Source organism: Diadema antillarum, unplaced genomic scaffold (assembly GCF_040938485.1).
Source record: "Diadema antillarum isolate AM-2024a unplaced genomic scaffold, OU_Dant_1.0 seq00000124_RagTag, whole genome shotgun sequence".
NCBI classification, from domain to species: Eukaryota; Metazoa; Echinodermata; class Echinoidea; order Diadematoida; family Diadematidae; genus Diadema; species Diadema antillarum.
Genome location: NW_027271204.1, coordinates 693,023 through 710,017, shown reverse-complemented (window position 1 = coordinate 710,017; position 16,995 = coordinate 693,023). Strand labels below are relative to the sequence as shown.

The following is a 16,995-nucleotide window of genomic DNA, read 5'->3' as shown; positions in this document are numbered from 1 at the left end:
ATACTGATATCTCCTTATATTTTAGGCTTAATTGCACAAATTTTATATGGTACAATGTTTTGTGATACAATAGACCTACATATATGCATCAGATGTGATATCTTGAACATTTTTAAAATCACTGCTCCCAAAGGTAAACAGGACCTTTAATATGTAGTGACCAATATATCATTTAAAAGGTATTATTTTGTACTTTATGACAGAGACCGTACTTCAAAAACTTCAAAAATGGACTTATCGGTTTTTGCAAACAAACTCTTCATTTGTCGGTCTTTATTCTAATAAGAGATGAATAATGAAGACACTATTTCAACATGCAGCCTGTTTCCCGGTCCAGTTCGCGTAACACGAAACAACATTGTCATCAACCTCAAATACCAGAATAGCATTGCGCTGTTATCAACTTCCAATCGAACATGTTTGTACAACTCGAAAAAGAAAGGGCAAATATTGGGTTCATTCTTGTATTACAAAACATTTGAGGGACTGAACTCAATTCGAACATGACACCGTCGCTTCAGTTGCTAAATTTACCGAGAATGCAAATACTCGTACTCTGTTCCAATGGATGTAGAACTATTGAACCCTGGAATGTTCAAACGATTACACATCCATAACTTCCGCTGTTTTTCTTCTATTCGTTTTTTACTCTCGTTTCATGAACTGAAAAAGTAGAAGATTCCAGGATATAGAATGACAGTATGTAGGATTTATGTGGCTTTGATTTATTTTAATTTCAGACATTACCGACAGCGATTCTGGACCATGTCGGGCATGTGGACGCAAAATATCAAGCACGTGGGCTCCATGCTTTTAAAAGTCACTCCATGCTTTTAAAAGTCACTTTCAGCTTTGAGGGTACCAACCGCACACGCACCCAGTCATACAATAATTAGGCCTACCCACATTCTCTCGTTTTCCTCACCCCCCCCCCCCTTCTCTCCCTTTTGCACTTTTAAAGTAAACTAATATAAAGCAAAGCCTGTGGCAATTGAGTAAAGCCATATTTGTCACAGAGAGCATCGAGGATGGAAAAGGTTACCTTCCGTGACACAAATTCACACGGAGCAGACTCCTATATATAAGCGAGCAAAAAGAAACTCATCCAGCTCACTCGACATTGGAGTCCCAGAGGCGCATCGAGGGGGTCGTAAGTTGCGAATTCGTTCGACGGCTCGAGGAAAAAGTCTGTTGAACTCTGTCTCGGCCAGTTTTCAAGATAATCCCTGGTAGTGTCAATGTCAGGTGTACTTTCTTTGTGTGCATGAGGTGTGTATGTGTGCGTTAAGGATGATGCAGCATCGTGATATACAGTTAATCCTGCTCGTTGCAAGCGTTTCCCTGGCAGCCTCGACGCCCCGACATCAGCCTCGTGACCACCAGCAACTGACGTCGCCGTCATCGTCGTCGATGACATCGCAAGGGAGACAGAGCAAGGGCTATCACGGTGGTGGTGGTGGTGGTGGTGAAACTGTACCCTCTTCGTCTCCGGGCTCACGGAGTTCGTCGATCACGGCTAGCGAGCGTGACGAAAATGTGCAGGCCGACGACTGGTAAGGCAACACCTTTCTTTTGTTTATTCTTTTTTTTAGACAAATAATGGGCATCAAATCAGCCAATTACATTTCTTTTTCTTCTGAGATTTGTTCATTCCAGACTTGTTTAGTAAAATCACAGCTGTCACAGTAGTAACGGATATTTCATATGCAATATATTCCTCTTGCCACTTCGGAGCAATGCGAACTATGTCCAGTATAGAGATAGAGATGTTATACCACCCCCTCCCCTCAAAAAAAAAGTTTTCATCAGATCTATGATTTATTCATTAAATAGCACATGCGAGTGTCGGTTCCATTACATGTCCTGCGACGATTGCTCCTATGAAATATCTGCGCTTTACGCCAAACATAAATTTCATCTACAAACATAACCATAACACTAATCCTAATCCTCACATCAAACTAAAACCAAAATCCTATCAACCCCAAGGTTAAGTCCTTGGAGAAAATAAGACCGGAGCAATAACGTCGCCGGAGCAAGTGCCGTGCCACCGCGAGTGTTATACCGGTGGGTGATGTCAAAGTTTCGCGCGCATTTACGAAATAACACGTAACTCGAGATTTACTTGATTCATGGCTATACAATGATATTTAAACTTCTTCTGTGAAATCGGTTATTTCGTAACATCGTTTGCGGTTTGAGGCATTAGAGCTATTTTGCCCCAGCTGTTACAAGTACGTGTCCCTCTGATTAGAGCCAGTATTAGTTAGCAATGGTCGTCTGATGCGTCAAGCTAAAATGATGTACAACTTTGCGAGTTACCGGATTTCACCGTACTCGGCATTTTTCATAAAATAATCAAGAAATATTTCGAAACTTGAACTATATTTCAGATACTGTCTACCAACACGGTGACTTTTCTTTTGTCATAGATATTTTGACAGTATTAACATTATTGTTTCGCATCATTCATATGCTTCAATGCTTCATTTAAAATTCGACAATCGTTAGAATCAGAATTTAGTTAGTGATGCTTCTTAGAAAAGTCAACGATTTCCATCAGTTACCATCAATGGCAAAGATTGCATTTAGGGATATTCGACTCCTCTTTCAGGAAGATCCTGGTGTTTCAAATGAGAAGATCTTAAAATTGGCAGGCTATGTTTCTAGCCTAAGGATTGTAAGTCAGGATTGTAAGTCTTTATGGACATTTCAAACAACGGTTTGGCCCCAGTAAACAGTGTTCCTGATAACATACCCGAGGCAATTAATTATGCCAAGTTTCCACTGTAATCATAACTACGAGAGAAAGAAAATACAAGAGACTGCCACTATAACTTTACATCAAAGAGATATAATCTCTTTGCTTTACATCTTCTTTGTCTAGTAGCCCTTTGGAGTCGAGTGAAAAATGATGGTTCAGTGGTTGCTTGTTCAACGGCATTTGACTGTAATAATATGATCTTGCTCCTACATGTAACAGTATTTGAATACCCCCCCCCCCACCCCATTTTGGGTCATAAAAAGGAAGCTTTAGATTTGCGAAGCTGACGTTAAGATGATGGTTGGCTTGACCGTAAAGACAGTTGTTTGCAAAGTCTCAAAGTAGCATTACATTTCGCGAAGACGCAGCTTATTCAAAGTAAAAAGCGTCCCCATAATTACGTCGTTCGTCATTTTGGCACCCGGTACGTATCTCTCTGCGTCATGAATACGAACGGACGCTATAATGGGCCAGAACCAACGTGAAAACTCAGACGAAACGAAATTGATTTTGATTAGCTGTCATGCGCGTGCGCAGAACAGGTTTTTTTTTTTCTCTTAAAGTCCGCGTCACAGATACAAAGCTCCCTATATACTAAACAGAGGGCCCCAAATAGTTCAGTTCTCTTCCCCCGTTCCCCTCCCTCTCATCAGGAGATGGCACACTACAGAGGATGGTGAGGTTGTCCTGGTAACGGATGAGCTGAGCGCAAACATGGTACTGACTCCGGCTAGCCGTATTCAGCTCGGGACAGTGACATTCACCTCCACTGACGCCATAAAGGGAGAGAAGGTATGTCACGTGATTTGGCAGCAGCTTGAGCAAATCGAAATTTTGTCGATAGAAATCACCACGCCTTGGTGTTACCGTGCCCTTAAAGAGAAACTCCACCCTTGAACTAAAACTGGATAGTAAAAACAGGCACGCAGAAGACTGCTCTCTCCCTCCCCCTCTCTTCCTCTTTATGTTTTTGCATTAAAGTCGGATTAATACGGGGATATTAATATCGATCAGCTAATTACGCAAATCAAGTGCGGAAATGATTACTATTATCTCACGAACTACTATTATCTCACGAAATCTTCACTAAGTTTCGCTTGATTTTTGTCAGTGTTACTACAGGAAAAAATGTTTTCACATCAAATTCTACCGGTGACATGGTTTAGCAAGGCTTTATTCTCTAAAGAGACATAATATTCAATCTATGATCTTGAAGAAAAATACATACTATCCAGTAAATGCCAAAAGAAAAGAACCACAGAGATTTGTGAGGATTTTTATCTGATGGAATCAAATTCTTGCAAATTTGAGCACCTTGATCCTTCGAAAAAAATTCTTAGAATATCAATGAGATCTACAACTCTCTTCGTTTTTCTTCGATAGAATGCAGTTCTTACTTTATAGATTTTTGACCTTGATATTTATGTATAATGACGACAAACTTTCCTGCGGAGTGGAGTTTTATCTTCAAAAAAGGTTTGATCTTTATTTAGGTGAGTTCGTTTTCCATTCGCAGCTTCCTATAGTTCTTATCAAAGCAGGCATACGACAGACCAGTGTCGATGATTATATGCTTGTCATTATAACGCCAACTCATGGTCGAATATTTCAGTATGTTGACAGCGACTGATGCAGGTAAAGGGACTTATACTACTCCGCGATCAATAATATTATTGAACGATTATTTTCCAAACAGAGATAATTATCATGGTCACTGTACCCAACTGACAACTGATACAGGCTTCGGCGACAAAACAGTATGCCTATTAATGTAAAGTCAGCGTTTCTTTGCTTGCACGTTGCTGAACAGAGAAAGGGGGAGGGGGAGAGGGTCACTGCCATATCTGATGCTCAGACAAGAGGATCCTTTGAACGCTTTTAAAAACGTCTGATGTATTTCCAAAGTAGGATAATGCGTATTCTATTTAGTCGTGACGCAATTTAACTCAATTCAAATCTTATTTCATTTTTCGATGAAATCATAGACATTTCACTTTCTTTGGTAACAGAGGACATGGAGGATAAGGTTCCATAAGCAATTTATGATGAACATAATGATTATGACAGTGTTCATTGTTATCATTGCTTATTCAATCATGAACATTAGGCATACAATAAATCATTTTGACTGAAATTCTTTCATTCACTTTCTTCTTCTTCCTTCCTCACCCCCCCCCCTCTCTCTCTCTCTCTCTCTCTTTCTCTCTCTCTCCCATTCACTGTCTGTCACTCGATCCCAAAGTATTCATATTTATCTTCAAATTCTTTCAAATATTTAGGGAGACACAGGAACAGCCGGACTAGAAGGTCGTCGTGGATTACGCGGCACATCGGGTCCACAGGTCAGATATATCACAATGAATAGTATACCATATAGTACGTATACTACCCCTTTCAGTAACTCCCCTGGCTAGCGCCAGGCCCGAGCTAAGTCGTAAAATTTTGAGTTTATGAATGGGTCGGACCAAAGTGGCCCGCGCCAGGAGCGGGCCAGGAGCGGGCCAGGAGCGGGCTATTTTGGCGCTGCTGCAGCTAGCACCAGGTGCGGACCAGGCACGGGCCGCGGGCCTGGCGCTGATCGAAGAGTTTATGAACGATAGCAGCGCCAGGCGCGGGCCAAAATTCCTTTCACGGTCAAAGGTCACAGCTTACGCTGCTCAGCTCATAAGCACGCAGCATGCACATCAAATATCGCGCAAAAATGCACTTCCGCTCTATCCATGACGTGTTCAGTTACCATGGCAGTTATCCCTTATGTGACCAAGTTTATGAATGGGTCATCATAAAAGTAGCGCTGCTCTGCTGTAGTTACTGAACGCAATTTTTACTGCTTGGCATGGGCCAAATTAGCTCGGGCCAGGAGCTGGCCAGAAATGCATGAGTTACCGAAACGGGTATAAGTGTAGAAACTGTTTTACAACGATACCTCCACCCCATCCCCGCCCTCCCCTTCAGCTCCTCAATTGGTAACCATCACTCATTCACGATTACACCCTCGATGTCTTTTATTTTGGTACAGAAAATGAGAGAACTTTGTACGGGTAAAATAAATTCCAAGTGTTACCCGACCAGGACAATATAAATGAAAACCGAACAATAACATTACTGACTTCACCCCATAGGGCCTCACCCTCCCCCACCCCCACCCAACCCCCTCTCTCTCTCTCTCTCTCTCTGTCATGCGACTTCAATCGTATCTAGATTTGTTTCTTTCATTATTTCATATCATTTAATTTATCCATGTTCTACAACCATTCCGGACGTTAAGGCATAGAAGACATTCATTACCTGTACAATCTAATCCTGTACAACCTAAGACACTAAGTTAACACACGTACTCGTTTTCGTGCTCTTTCGACCAGCATTTTACCCCAAAATTACATGTTCTTTTGTCATCACGAGTTGAAATAACTGGTCTCTGCTACTGACAGTGGATATTGGAAACTACAGTTGTCATCAAACCATCATGCCGAATCGTAAATCTGCGACAACACAGAAGGGGAAATCTCGAGGTAACGACGAGGAAAATCAAGCCGAACAGTCCTCGACTGCGTCGCCTGAAACATCGGGATGGGCAGCAGCCAGCAATGGGGGTACAAAATCTGGTAGCCCTGCTGGTCAATCACCCGAAGACCCACAAAGAGATTCCCGCCAAACATCGGATCTAGAATCACCTGACCCGGTTCTAATGCATACCATCCGAGAACAAGTCGACACAGCACTGAATAAGACCGACACGCGTGACCGACTGGTGGAATCTATTGTCGCAGCAATCACGGAGCAGGTGACACAGGATGTCTACAAAGCCATTGAACTTGACCTTCATCAACAAAAACAGCAGGTTGCGTCACTGACCGAGACTGTCAACCGGCTTCAGGGAAAGGTCGATCGTCTGGAACAAATCTGTGAAGAACAGGAACAATACACTCGCCGGAACTGTCTACGTTTCCATGGCATCACGGAGCTGAAGGACGAAAACACCGATCAGCTGATTGTTGACAAAGTGTGAGAAAAGCTCCACATCGACATCACCCCCCTTCACATCGACCGCAGTCATCGAGTCACGCCAAGAGACTGGGATGGAGCGAAAACGCGCCCGATCATCATGAAGTTCACGAGTTACAACAAGAGGATGGCCATCTACAGAAAACGAGCGGACTTCAAAGGATCGAACATCTACGTCCATGAAGACCTGACATCGAAGCGCCAACGTACCGTTGCTGAACTCCGCGAGCACGAGAGAGTCAAGAAAGTGTGGACATCGGACGGTCGCATAACAGTTCTCACACACGACAACAAGAAAGTGCCAATCGCGTCCTTTGCTGACATCGAGAAACTGGACCAAACCGAAGGAGTGAGAAGCAAGCGTAAGTGAGAAATCAAACCAAGTTAAACTACACCTCGTCTCATCATACAATATGACTGTTGAACCTTTGAATTCGAACCTTCGTTCTAGTCACATATATCCATGTATCATATGTAAAAAATCGGTTACAAATAATCAAAATAGTATTCTTTGCGTTAAATGTTTGCACTGGTGTCATGTGAAGTGTGGAGTATCACTCAAAACCTTTCAAAGTGAGAAGGATTGGATTTGTTCACTTTGTATTTTTCAGGAATTACCTTTTTTCAATGTATCTCATGAGAAACAGACTGAGTCAATTCGGGCCACAGTAAACTCGTCCCCACCTCACAATTATCATACTGAAGAAAACATATTTGGATGTAATAATGGTCTCAATATTTCTCATCTTAATGTTCGAAGTTTAAGGGGTAAAGTCGACGACATTTGTCAGTATCTCATGTCAAATCCATTTGATGTATTTACAATTTCTGAAACGTGGTTAGATAATGATGTATGTATTGATCTGTCTGTTGATGGCTATGAATTAGAGAGGAGAGATAGAAATTCCCAAGGTGGAGGTGTTTGTTGCTACATCAAATCCTCCCTGTCACATATACGCAGATTAGACTTTGAAAGTGACGGACTTGAACTTCTTTGGATAGAATTACAAATAAAAAATGCAAGTTCTTTATTTATCTGTGTGCTTTACCGGGCTCCGAATTCTCCAGCTGACTTTTTTGCAAAATTGGAGAGGAATATTGATGAAGTGAATTTGATATCAAATAATATAGTGATTTTGGGAGATTTTAATTGCAATATGTTGGTGAAAAGTAGACTGAGTCAGAATATTATTGATTTATGTACATTATTTCAATTGGATCAAGTAATCAATGTACCCACTAGAATTACACCTAATAGCAGAACATGTATTGATTTGATTATATTACCTAAATGTAAACGTTTTATTAGAAAAGGTGTTATATCGATTGGAATAAGTGATCATTCTCTTGTATATGTAAATCTGAAAGATTCAATAGTTCGTAAAAAGCCATTTGTTAGTAAGTGTCGATCATTTCGAAATTTTTGTACAGATCATTTTTTGAGAGATTGTGAAGATACGTGCTGGGAAAATGTTTACGAAAATAATGATATAGAATCCGCTTGGAGTTATTTTTTGCAAAAATTTACCGCATTGTGTGATAAACATGCACCTGTTGTTTCTGTTAGGAAAAGGTCGGGAAGAGCACCCTGGATAAATGAGGAGTACATTGCATTAGCACGTCAACGTGATTATATGAAGAAGAAGTTTGATGAAACACACCTTGATTCTTATTGGACTGAATATCAGAAAGTACGAAATAAAGTCAATAATTTGAATAAATATTTGAAAAGAAATTATTTCACTAAAGAATTTACTGATCATGCCAACAATCCCCGTAACACATGGAAGAATTTGAAAAGGTTGACCGGTAACAAAAAGAGTCACTGCGTCGAATTACGTAACGGTGGAGTTGTTACTACTGATGCTTCTGAAATCGCTAACGAATTCAATTGCTTTTTTACCCACGGGGTTAAAAGTGCTCGGATAGACTCGTCTCACCAAACCCCTTTTATTAATAAGTCTTTTATTTTCTCGGATGTTACATGTGAATTTGTACAGAGGGAATTGCTTAAACTTGACAGTGGTAAATCATGTGGTCTTGACAACCTACACCCGTATCTTTTAAAGATTGCTTCGTCCTTTATCTCCGAACCGCTTACTTATTTGTTTAATTTGTCACTTCATTCATCAATTATACCTTGTGATTGGAAAAAGGCTAAAGTTACACCTGTATTCAAGAGTGGAAATAAGGACAATGTTAGCAATTATCTGTTATATGTCACGTCATGAAAATTTTTGAGAAAGCTGTATATGAGCAAGTGTATAATTACTTCATTTCAAATAACTTATTAAGTGATTGTCAATCTGGATTTCGCCCAATGCATTCAACAACAACTGTATTACTGGATTTAAATGAATATATTCTAAGGAATATTGACGAAGGTTATGTTACAGGATGTTTGTTTTTAGATTTCAAACGAGCTTTTGACTCAGTTTCACATATTATTTTACTCAATAAGTTATTAAGATATGGTTTTCATGACGTTGAACTGAATTGGTTTAGAAATTATTTCCTTGATCGCCAACAATGTGTATTTTTTCAGGGAATATTGTCAGAATCTCGAAATATTGAAGTAGGAATCCCACAAGGGTCAATATTGGGACCTCTGCTTTTTTCTATATTCATAAATGACATGTGCAAGTTGTCATTTTTACATAGTACAAAATTGTGTTTATATGCGGATGATGCTGCAGTTTTTTGTAAGACAGAAATATTAATGTTGTTTCTAAATTGTTGCAAAAGGAGTTTAAGAAGATATGCAGATGGGTGGAATTTAATGATTTAGAATTGAATGTTAAGAAATGTAAATGTATGTTGATTGGTACAAAACGGAGAGTCAATAATGCTGTTTTAGTTATCAAATATAATAAGGACATAATTGACCAAGTTTATGAATTTAAATATTTGGGTGTTGTATTGGATGAGTGTTTCACATGGAATAAACAAATTGAGAAGGTATATGTGAAGGTTTCTAAAATCATAGGGTATATCCGACAGTTAAGAAAGAACATTCCACGAAATATTTTAATTATGTTATATAATGCATTAATCTTGCCGCATATTGACTATGGTCTTGTAATCTGGGGCAGAAGTTCAAAGTGCAATATCAAGAAATTACAAAAATTGCAAAATAGATATGCTCGTTTGGTTTTAAATGCTGATTTTTCAATATCCAGTACTACTCTTATAAGACAATTAAACTGGCAAAAGATTATACAAAGGAGGCAATATCAAACGTATCTTATTATGTATAAATTGATCAATGATATGGTGCCAGTGTATTTAAAAGAAATAGTTGTTTTTCGTCAAGTCAATTTGCGAACTCGATATGCACTCTCTTGCCCACTAAAAATCAATACACCCCGTACGGAATATTATAAGAGATCTCTGCATTATCAAGGATCAAACCTTTGGAACGACTTACCTCGTTTTATGCAAGTTTTGTCATCTTTTTCTATATCTAAAAAGCAGAGTAGAATCTTATCTCTCAAGTTTTAACCCTATTGTGATATTTTACGAGGAAGAACAGAGTGCAATACATATCATGTTTATTTCTATGACACCGGTAACTGAGATATCATTTGTTTTGTTGTTGTTGTTATAGTTGTTTGTTAACTCGCGTTATATTCTCTCGGTTTCTTTCATTCTTATTCATGTTGTATTTTTATCATAGTATAATTTTGTAACACACCCTTTTTTTTCTATCTGGTTGATATGTTTACGTTTGTTTTGATTGATTGAAACGTTGTGCATTTGAATATATGTTTTGTATCTTTTTATTGTGCAGGGCCCCTTGGTAGAGCAGTTTTTTAACTGAAAGGGCTACCCTGTTGAAATAAAACGGAAATAAATAAATAAATACCTCAAGCAGGGCTGCACTACTAACCTATTTTCCGTACTGACCCACAGTACTTTTTTTTTTCAACTGGCCCTACAATGTAATTTTTGTTATTTTGCCTGTCATATCGGACCAATAAATCTAGCAATCCCTGAAAAGTTGCTGGTTCGACAGTGATTTTTACCCGGTCTAGCTCCGTCGAACCAGTGCTAGTGTGCAGAGTCCCCTCAAGACTCTAACAAATTTTGAAATCAATCACCTTATTGGCTGTTTTCAGCATATCCATGTCGAGTGGTATTAAATGAAATTTGATGATTTGATGCTTACATGGTGACTTGATGTCGTCCACAGGGTCAAAAAGGCGAACCAGGTGATCGAATCTCCTTCAACGGGCCACTCTTCGTCTCCTTCGCCACCTCATCGGATGCATGCGAAGAATCGAGGACCGGGACCATCAGGGTCGCTGAACTCGGTGAGTCTTCCCTGCCGTGGTCGATATACCACAAACCGTATTATCAGGGCAATTACTCCTTGAGGACAATTGAGTATATGAATATAAGAACGACCCAAGTCCATGGACGACCATTTCGAGTAAACTAAAAAAAACCTTCATATCTTTTTTATTTGTCTAATTATATTCTATTTAACTGTGATGGGAAGGCAACATTGTATATACAAATTAGAACATATATTATTATGACAATTAACATTTACATTAATTGTGGAGAGGCCATTTTGTGTGGTGGACTTAGGTCGTTCTTTGATTCATATGGACTTGGGTCGTTCTTTGATTCATATACATGATATTCTGCTATAGAGATGAGAGAAGGATGAGAGAGGGCGCTATAATATGAATGTAAGAATAACCCAAGTCCTTCATTCTTACATTAATATAAGATTTAACCCATTCATTTCAGGCACTTCCGGGGGTGATTAGGATTTATCATTTATACACAAGATGAGTCCATGCATAAGCTACAATTTCCCATGTCAAACTGAATTTGGCCAAAAATTGGACTTGGGTCGTTCTTATATTCAGGTCTTCAATTACCCCGCAGCTAAATACTGGTTAGCGATAAGGTTAGAGTAAAAATCAAGGTTAGCGTTATGTTTAGGGTTAGAGTTTGGGTTAGGGTTAGGATTAGGTTTAGGTTTAGGTTCAGGGTTATATAGGATTAGGGTCAGGGGAAGGGTCTGGGGTACTTGCCCTGCCAGTGGGTAAAATTGCCCTAGACCCCATACCATGGAGCTACTAAATAAAGTATTTAGTAGTTCCATGCACATACGCTCTTTGAAAGTCTTTTCCTCTTCTTCCTGTTATTGTTTGCCTATTCGTTTGGTTGCGTGTTTCTTTGTTTGTCTGATTGTTTGTTTGTATGTCTGGCTGTTTGTTTGTTTGTTTGTTTGTTTGTTTGTTTACTCGTTTGTGTAAGTTTTTGTTTGGTTGGACTTACCAGTTGTCCCTTTTTTGGCTTCTTATCGTTTCTACCTGTTTTGAAACATTTGCCTTTTCTTCAATCACTACGATTTGTACTGATTCGTTCGCTCACCAATCCTAAACATTGGAGCAGTAATTGATTAAAGATACTTATTTGAGAGCTTGAATACCTGTGTAACCATATGAATGAGATACATGCAGAAAGATATCGTCTACACATTTAGAATGACAGACATGACAGAGAAGTCATAATGCATAGGTCAAGTACGATAAAGTTCGATCGCAAACGACAAAGTTAAGGAAAGGAATCTTAAAGACAGCTATCAGATCATTCTGTCATTGATTATGTCTGTATGAGTGTCCTTAATATTCTGCGATACTTCGTTCTCCTTCAAAAATTGCAGCTATACTTTTTTTTTCCTGATGTCCTGATTTTGATTTGTCATCAATCAAATGTTTGGTAATGATTGCTGGCTGCTACTGACACCTATAGGCGACTCCCTTGAGGTGTGCACCGGGCGTGGCTGGCGAAACATCGGCACTGGTACCAAGCCCAAGAAGCTTCGACGGAGCTGTCTGGAACTCCTACTCGAAGATGATATCACGGAAGACGGGGTGTACTGGGTCAATCCGTCTTACGGGTATGACTTGTATCCACTTTGTTATTGATTACGTGCCCAAACTTCTTGATCAAAGATTCAACAGTTTTTGTTTTCTTTTCATTTTGGCTAACTGTTATTTTGTTTCAAGAAATCTATTCGTTTACAAGATAACTCTCTCATAAGTTGACTAATATCCCTGTATTCATTTTATGTGGTCTTTTTCAGAACTAAGCTGTTTGTTAAGTGTTCTATCAATCATAAAAACTTGAAAACTTTGTCATAATTATCTTTTTTCAGATTCAGTCTCACGAACACATGCCGAAATCTAAGTTTTGATTAAGCTTTGATTTTTAAAGGGATAGTATAGTATTAGTTGAGGTGAGGATTCAGCTTTTAATTTCTTTTCGAGATACTTAGAATCCACTTAAGAAAAATTGAAAGTTAACCTGATGAAAACCAGTTTTGAAATGACTGAGATCTCCACAAACTAAGTAAAACAAAGCGATCCTGACCCACCGTTTATTCGGATCGCTCATTTTTGGATATCTCAGGCATTTGAAAACAAATTTTCATAAAATTTAATAAACTTTGAATTCCGCTTAGAATTATATATGCCCTTTCATATTTCATAAAAGATGTCACATTATCTTTCAAAATATTACCAAAAGATGTTGGAAATCTGAAGCCCCTTGTCAACCGATACTGATGTACCAGTCCTTTAAGATTCAAAATATAGCAATAAAATATTTCCCTACGACTACACACATGAGGTTTACGTGAAGAGTTATCAAACTAGAATTTCAAACCACTTTCTACCCAAATTGTACTTTTACCTTTCAATCCCCCTTTCACGACAACTACTTCGTGAAATCTCCTTTTAAGAATGATACCATCGCCAACTAGACGGCCAATGAATGTTCGTCCATTCTCCATTCCCATCTACAGAAGAGATACCCAGCATGCAACGCGAGTCTACTGTGACATGACCACGGCGGGAGGTGGTTGGACTCTCGTGGCAAAGGTCACGGACGGCTTCCGGTGGATCTGCCCCGAGACGTCGACCGGAAATTGCGAGCAGTCACTAGTGGACCCACTCCGGGCGAACCTCTTCCATAAGGTTCACGAGAGAGACCTCGTCGACCTCCGCGTCGGGTCCGGGGCGGACACGGGCGTGCACGTCGAGAACTCGATTGCCAGACACATTTTCAAGACAGGTGTGATTAAGTTCTCAGTTTTCTAACGTTAGTCATAATCATGGACCGATATCAGTAGCAAAACTTCCGCCCACACATAGTATTGTATACAAATATGCCTTGAAAGCTTCTGGTTTAAACTATGGGCACCGAGGCCTATAGAAACTCGAAATCAGGCGAGTATATTTGTTTTATATTTTGGATCAATATAGAAACAAAAGAAGGGGGAAATGGGAAAAATGCGAGGCGAGAAGCCATGTGATGGATGCGATGTTGTGAAGGACCCTGAAAAGCAGCACACGATGTCCGAACTGCTTTGTGACGTCACAATTGCATTGTGTTTTAAAGAAAGAAGAGAGAAAAAATGGGGCCCTATAACACAAATAATTTGCTCCAGACAATACTGACATAAATGAAACGTAATGAATCTTAAAAGTATCAAACAAGAATATTAGATACACCATATAATGTCTCAACGAAGGAGCTCATAAAGTCTCCAACAGAGAGCTCATATTGGAAGTTTCCACAAGGGAGCTCTTTAAAAAAATAAAAGATCCACAAAGGAGCTCGTGCATTCTTTTTTTATTACGGTAATAATCATTCATTACCAAAAACAATAGTCGCCATCGCTTTGTTACAATTGTTTTATCACAATTGTTTTGTAAGAAACTATTACAATTCACAGAGTGACTATACGACGCAGTGCCAGATGTCAGAATTGCTTTTTGATGTCATAATTGTTTTGTTAAATTAGTCATGTTAGTTACATTTCACAGAGTGACGGTACGAAGCTGCACACAATTTTAGAATACTTTGTGACATTACTTTGCAAATAGCATATTATTTGCAGAATGTCGTCATAGGAATGACGTCATTTTGCAAATAGTACTTCATAGAGTGTCAAACATACCAACACTCTGACATAGCTGAAAATACCTATGATCACATGAAGCTCTTTCAACCAATCACGAGAGGTTGAATTCTTTATCTAAAATATAACTACAATTATTATTGATAAATCGCGCAAACTGATACTTATTACTCTCCCAACTGTTACAGTAACCAATATCAAATAATATTTACCATGCAATGACCATTTCATTCGTCATCCATTGCTCATAGGCCCTACGTGCTGTCTTCACCTTGAAGGTGTAATGGTAGCTTTTAATGCGCTTATTCAGCTGCAGATTAATGTGAGTGATGTTGTTGTTTATCTGTTTTGTTCTTTGAAAAGGTTTGCAGCAAATTCGGTTTTCCTTCGTCAGCGATCCCAACGCTGACGAGTGGAATTTTTCAGAAGACGCGTACGCCACCTTCCGGCGAGATGTAGAAAACGTCATGTTCAAGGACGGAAGTTGGGCGCAGTACACTCAGAGCAGGCTTAACTACACATGGAATATCATCCGGCATGAAAGGGAACATCTCTCCTTTACGGGCGAAACCATTTGTTGGGGCAACAAGATCTCAACTCGATATAGGTAATAATGACATAACTCCCCAGAGTGTACCTGCCTTGAAAACGTGTAATACGCTAGTTTTCATTTCCTTACCTTTGACAGCAAGTGTGAACTCTATTGTGTAATTGTGAATTATATGCCTTAATTACTTAGTTATTCAACCTTAAACACATAATCGATAAAATTAATGTAGAGAGAATTTGAATTTCTTACTGATCCACATCACTTTGGAAAACATTTAGTCAGACAAACAGACCATTCAGATTCTCTATATTAATAGATGCTTGGTTTAGATTGCTGAAATAATTCAAGTAGGCCATCTATGTAATAAAACGATAAGTGAATGGGAACCCAAAATATTCAACAGCAAATGCCACTAAAGTACCTGAAATGGCTACAATAGTGATGATAATAATACGATTATGGATTATCAAAGATGCATAAAGTATTTTGCTCCTTTTCCTCTCATGCTTCGCTGTCCTTATTACGACTATGATCATCTATGTCATTAATGACAATGAGATCTTATCCTTTACTACCGTTGTCCGCATTATTCTTTCAGTTAACAAAATGTCATCATGTCACTGATATCCCATTATTATACTGTCACTACTGCATTCCAGGTATCACGAAGGCGGGCTGCACATGGGCATACCTTCGGCCAGCACACCTTGCCAACTGGAAGTCAACAGCCACGCCATCATGCTGAAGAGCATCTACGCATCTATGGGTGAAAACGGAAACTCGGAGTGGGTCAACGGTCAGCGCAGCTACCTGGGTGACGGATTCGTTGCCGCGCAAAATGGCCGCGTCGCAATCTGGGTCAGATAGTAACTGCTGAGTTTTCGAGCGGCGCCCTAGGTGACACTCGGGGATGTTATTACTTTTATAGGCTGTTTCCTGTCCTGAACTTCTTATACTTGATGATCCATGTGTAAATGGATATCATTATGAGACTTAAAGGTAGGGAATCCCATTTGCACGCCGTAAATGAAGAGTTGTATAAATACAGTGGTATGTTGAAGAGAAAATCATTTTAGAAAATCCCATAAAGTATTGAAAGTGGAAGGCAACATTTAGTACATTTTTTTGACGGTTAGATTTTGAATTGAATTGTTTTCGGGGCTCACCGTAAATTCCAGTACATTACTAGGCTACCTTCGCAGACCCATGTACTGCATGTGTGTCCATCATGTATATTTTGTGAAGAAAGTTCATCAACACTTACAAACATTTCTATATACATTCTTACCACACACTCTATATGTTATTACATCAGCTCTTGTACTTTTAGATTTGTGTTTATAGATCACAAATACAGAAGAATGCAACAAAAAGGCTTAAGTGTGGCTGACACACAGAACTACTGAGTAGTTGAGTTTTGTGCATTATTCAAATTTTAGATAACTGTTGACTTCCAAATTTCTAAGCAGTGGCCTAAGCAAGTCCCCTGAGGTTCATATTTAATGTTTTGCTGCATTTTGGGAGGTCTGTAAAAGGTATCCTCTACCTTTAAAACTGCCATGGGCAATAATGGGCAAAAGATTCTGGTTTTCCTATCGCGTCCGATGCATACTTCCTTGGAAGAGACGTTTTACCGAATTTAATCCTTTGAACATTCTCTGTAGTGCGGCTATGATAAAAAAAAGGGACCTTATGAATAATTATTGGCAGCACGTACATTGACGATGCTTA

At 39.2% G+C, this 16,995-nt stretch overlaps 1 protein-coding gene across 1 annotated transcript; it reads left to right on the top strand.

The window, feature by feature from the left end:
* The first annotated feature begins 1,290 nt into the window (after window positions 1-1,290).
* On the top strand, window positions 1,291-16,131 carry LOC139727279 (uncharacterized). The gene is made up of 8 exons (XM_071638234.1): window positions 1,291-1,553; window positions 3,418-3,556; window positions 5,044-5,106; window positions 10,962-11,082; window positions 12,542-12,689; window positions 13,596-13,864; window positions 15,078-15,321; window positions 15,924-16,131. Exons 1-8 carry the CDS (start codon window positions 1,291-1,293, stop codon window positions 16,129-16,131), a joined length of 1,455 nt encoding a protein of 484 aa, XP_071494335.1.
* Window positions 16,132-16,995: the final 864 nt, after the last annotated feature.

Coding starts and splice junctions, on each gene's coding strand:
- LOC139727279 (XM_071638234.1), top strand. CDS start 1,291: ATGATGCAGCATCGTGATATACAGTTAATCCTGCTCGTTGCAAGCGTT. Junction 3,557..5,043: donor ACGCCATAAAGGGAGAGAAG/GTATGTCACGTG, acceptor TCAAATATTTAG/GGAGACACAGGAACAGCCGG. Junction 15,322..15,923: donor AAGATCTCAACTCGATATAG/GTAATAATGACA, acceptor ACTGCATTCCAG/GTATCACGAAGGCGGGCTGC.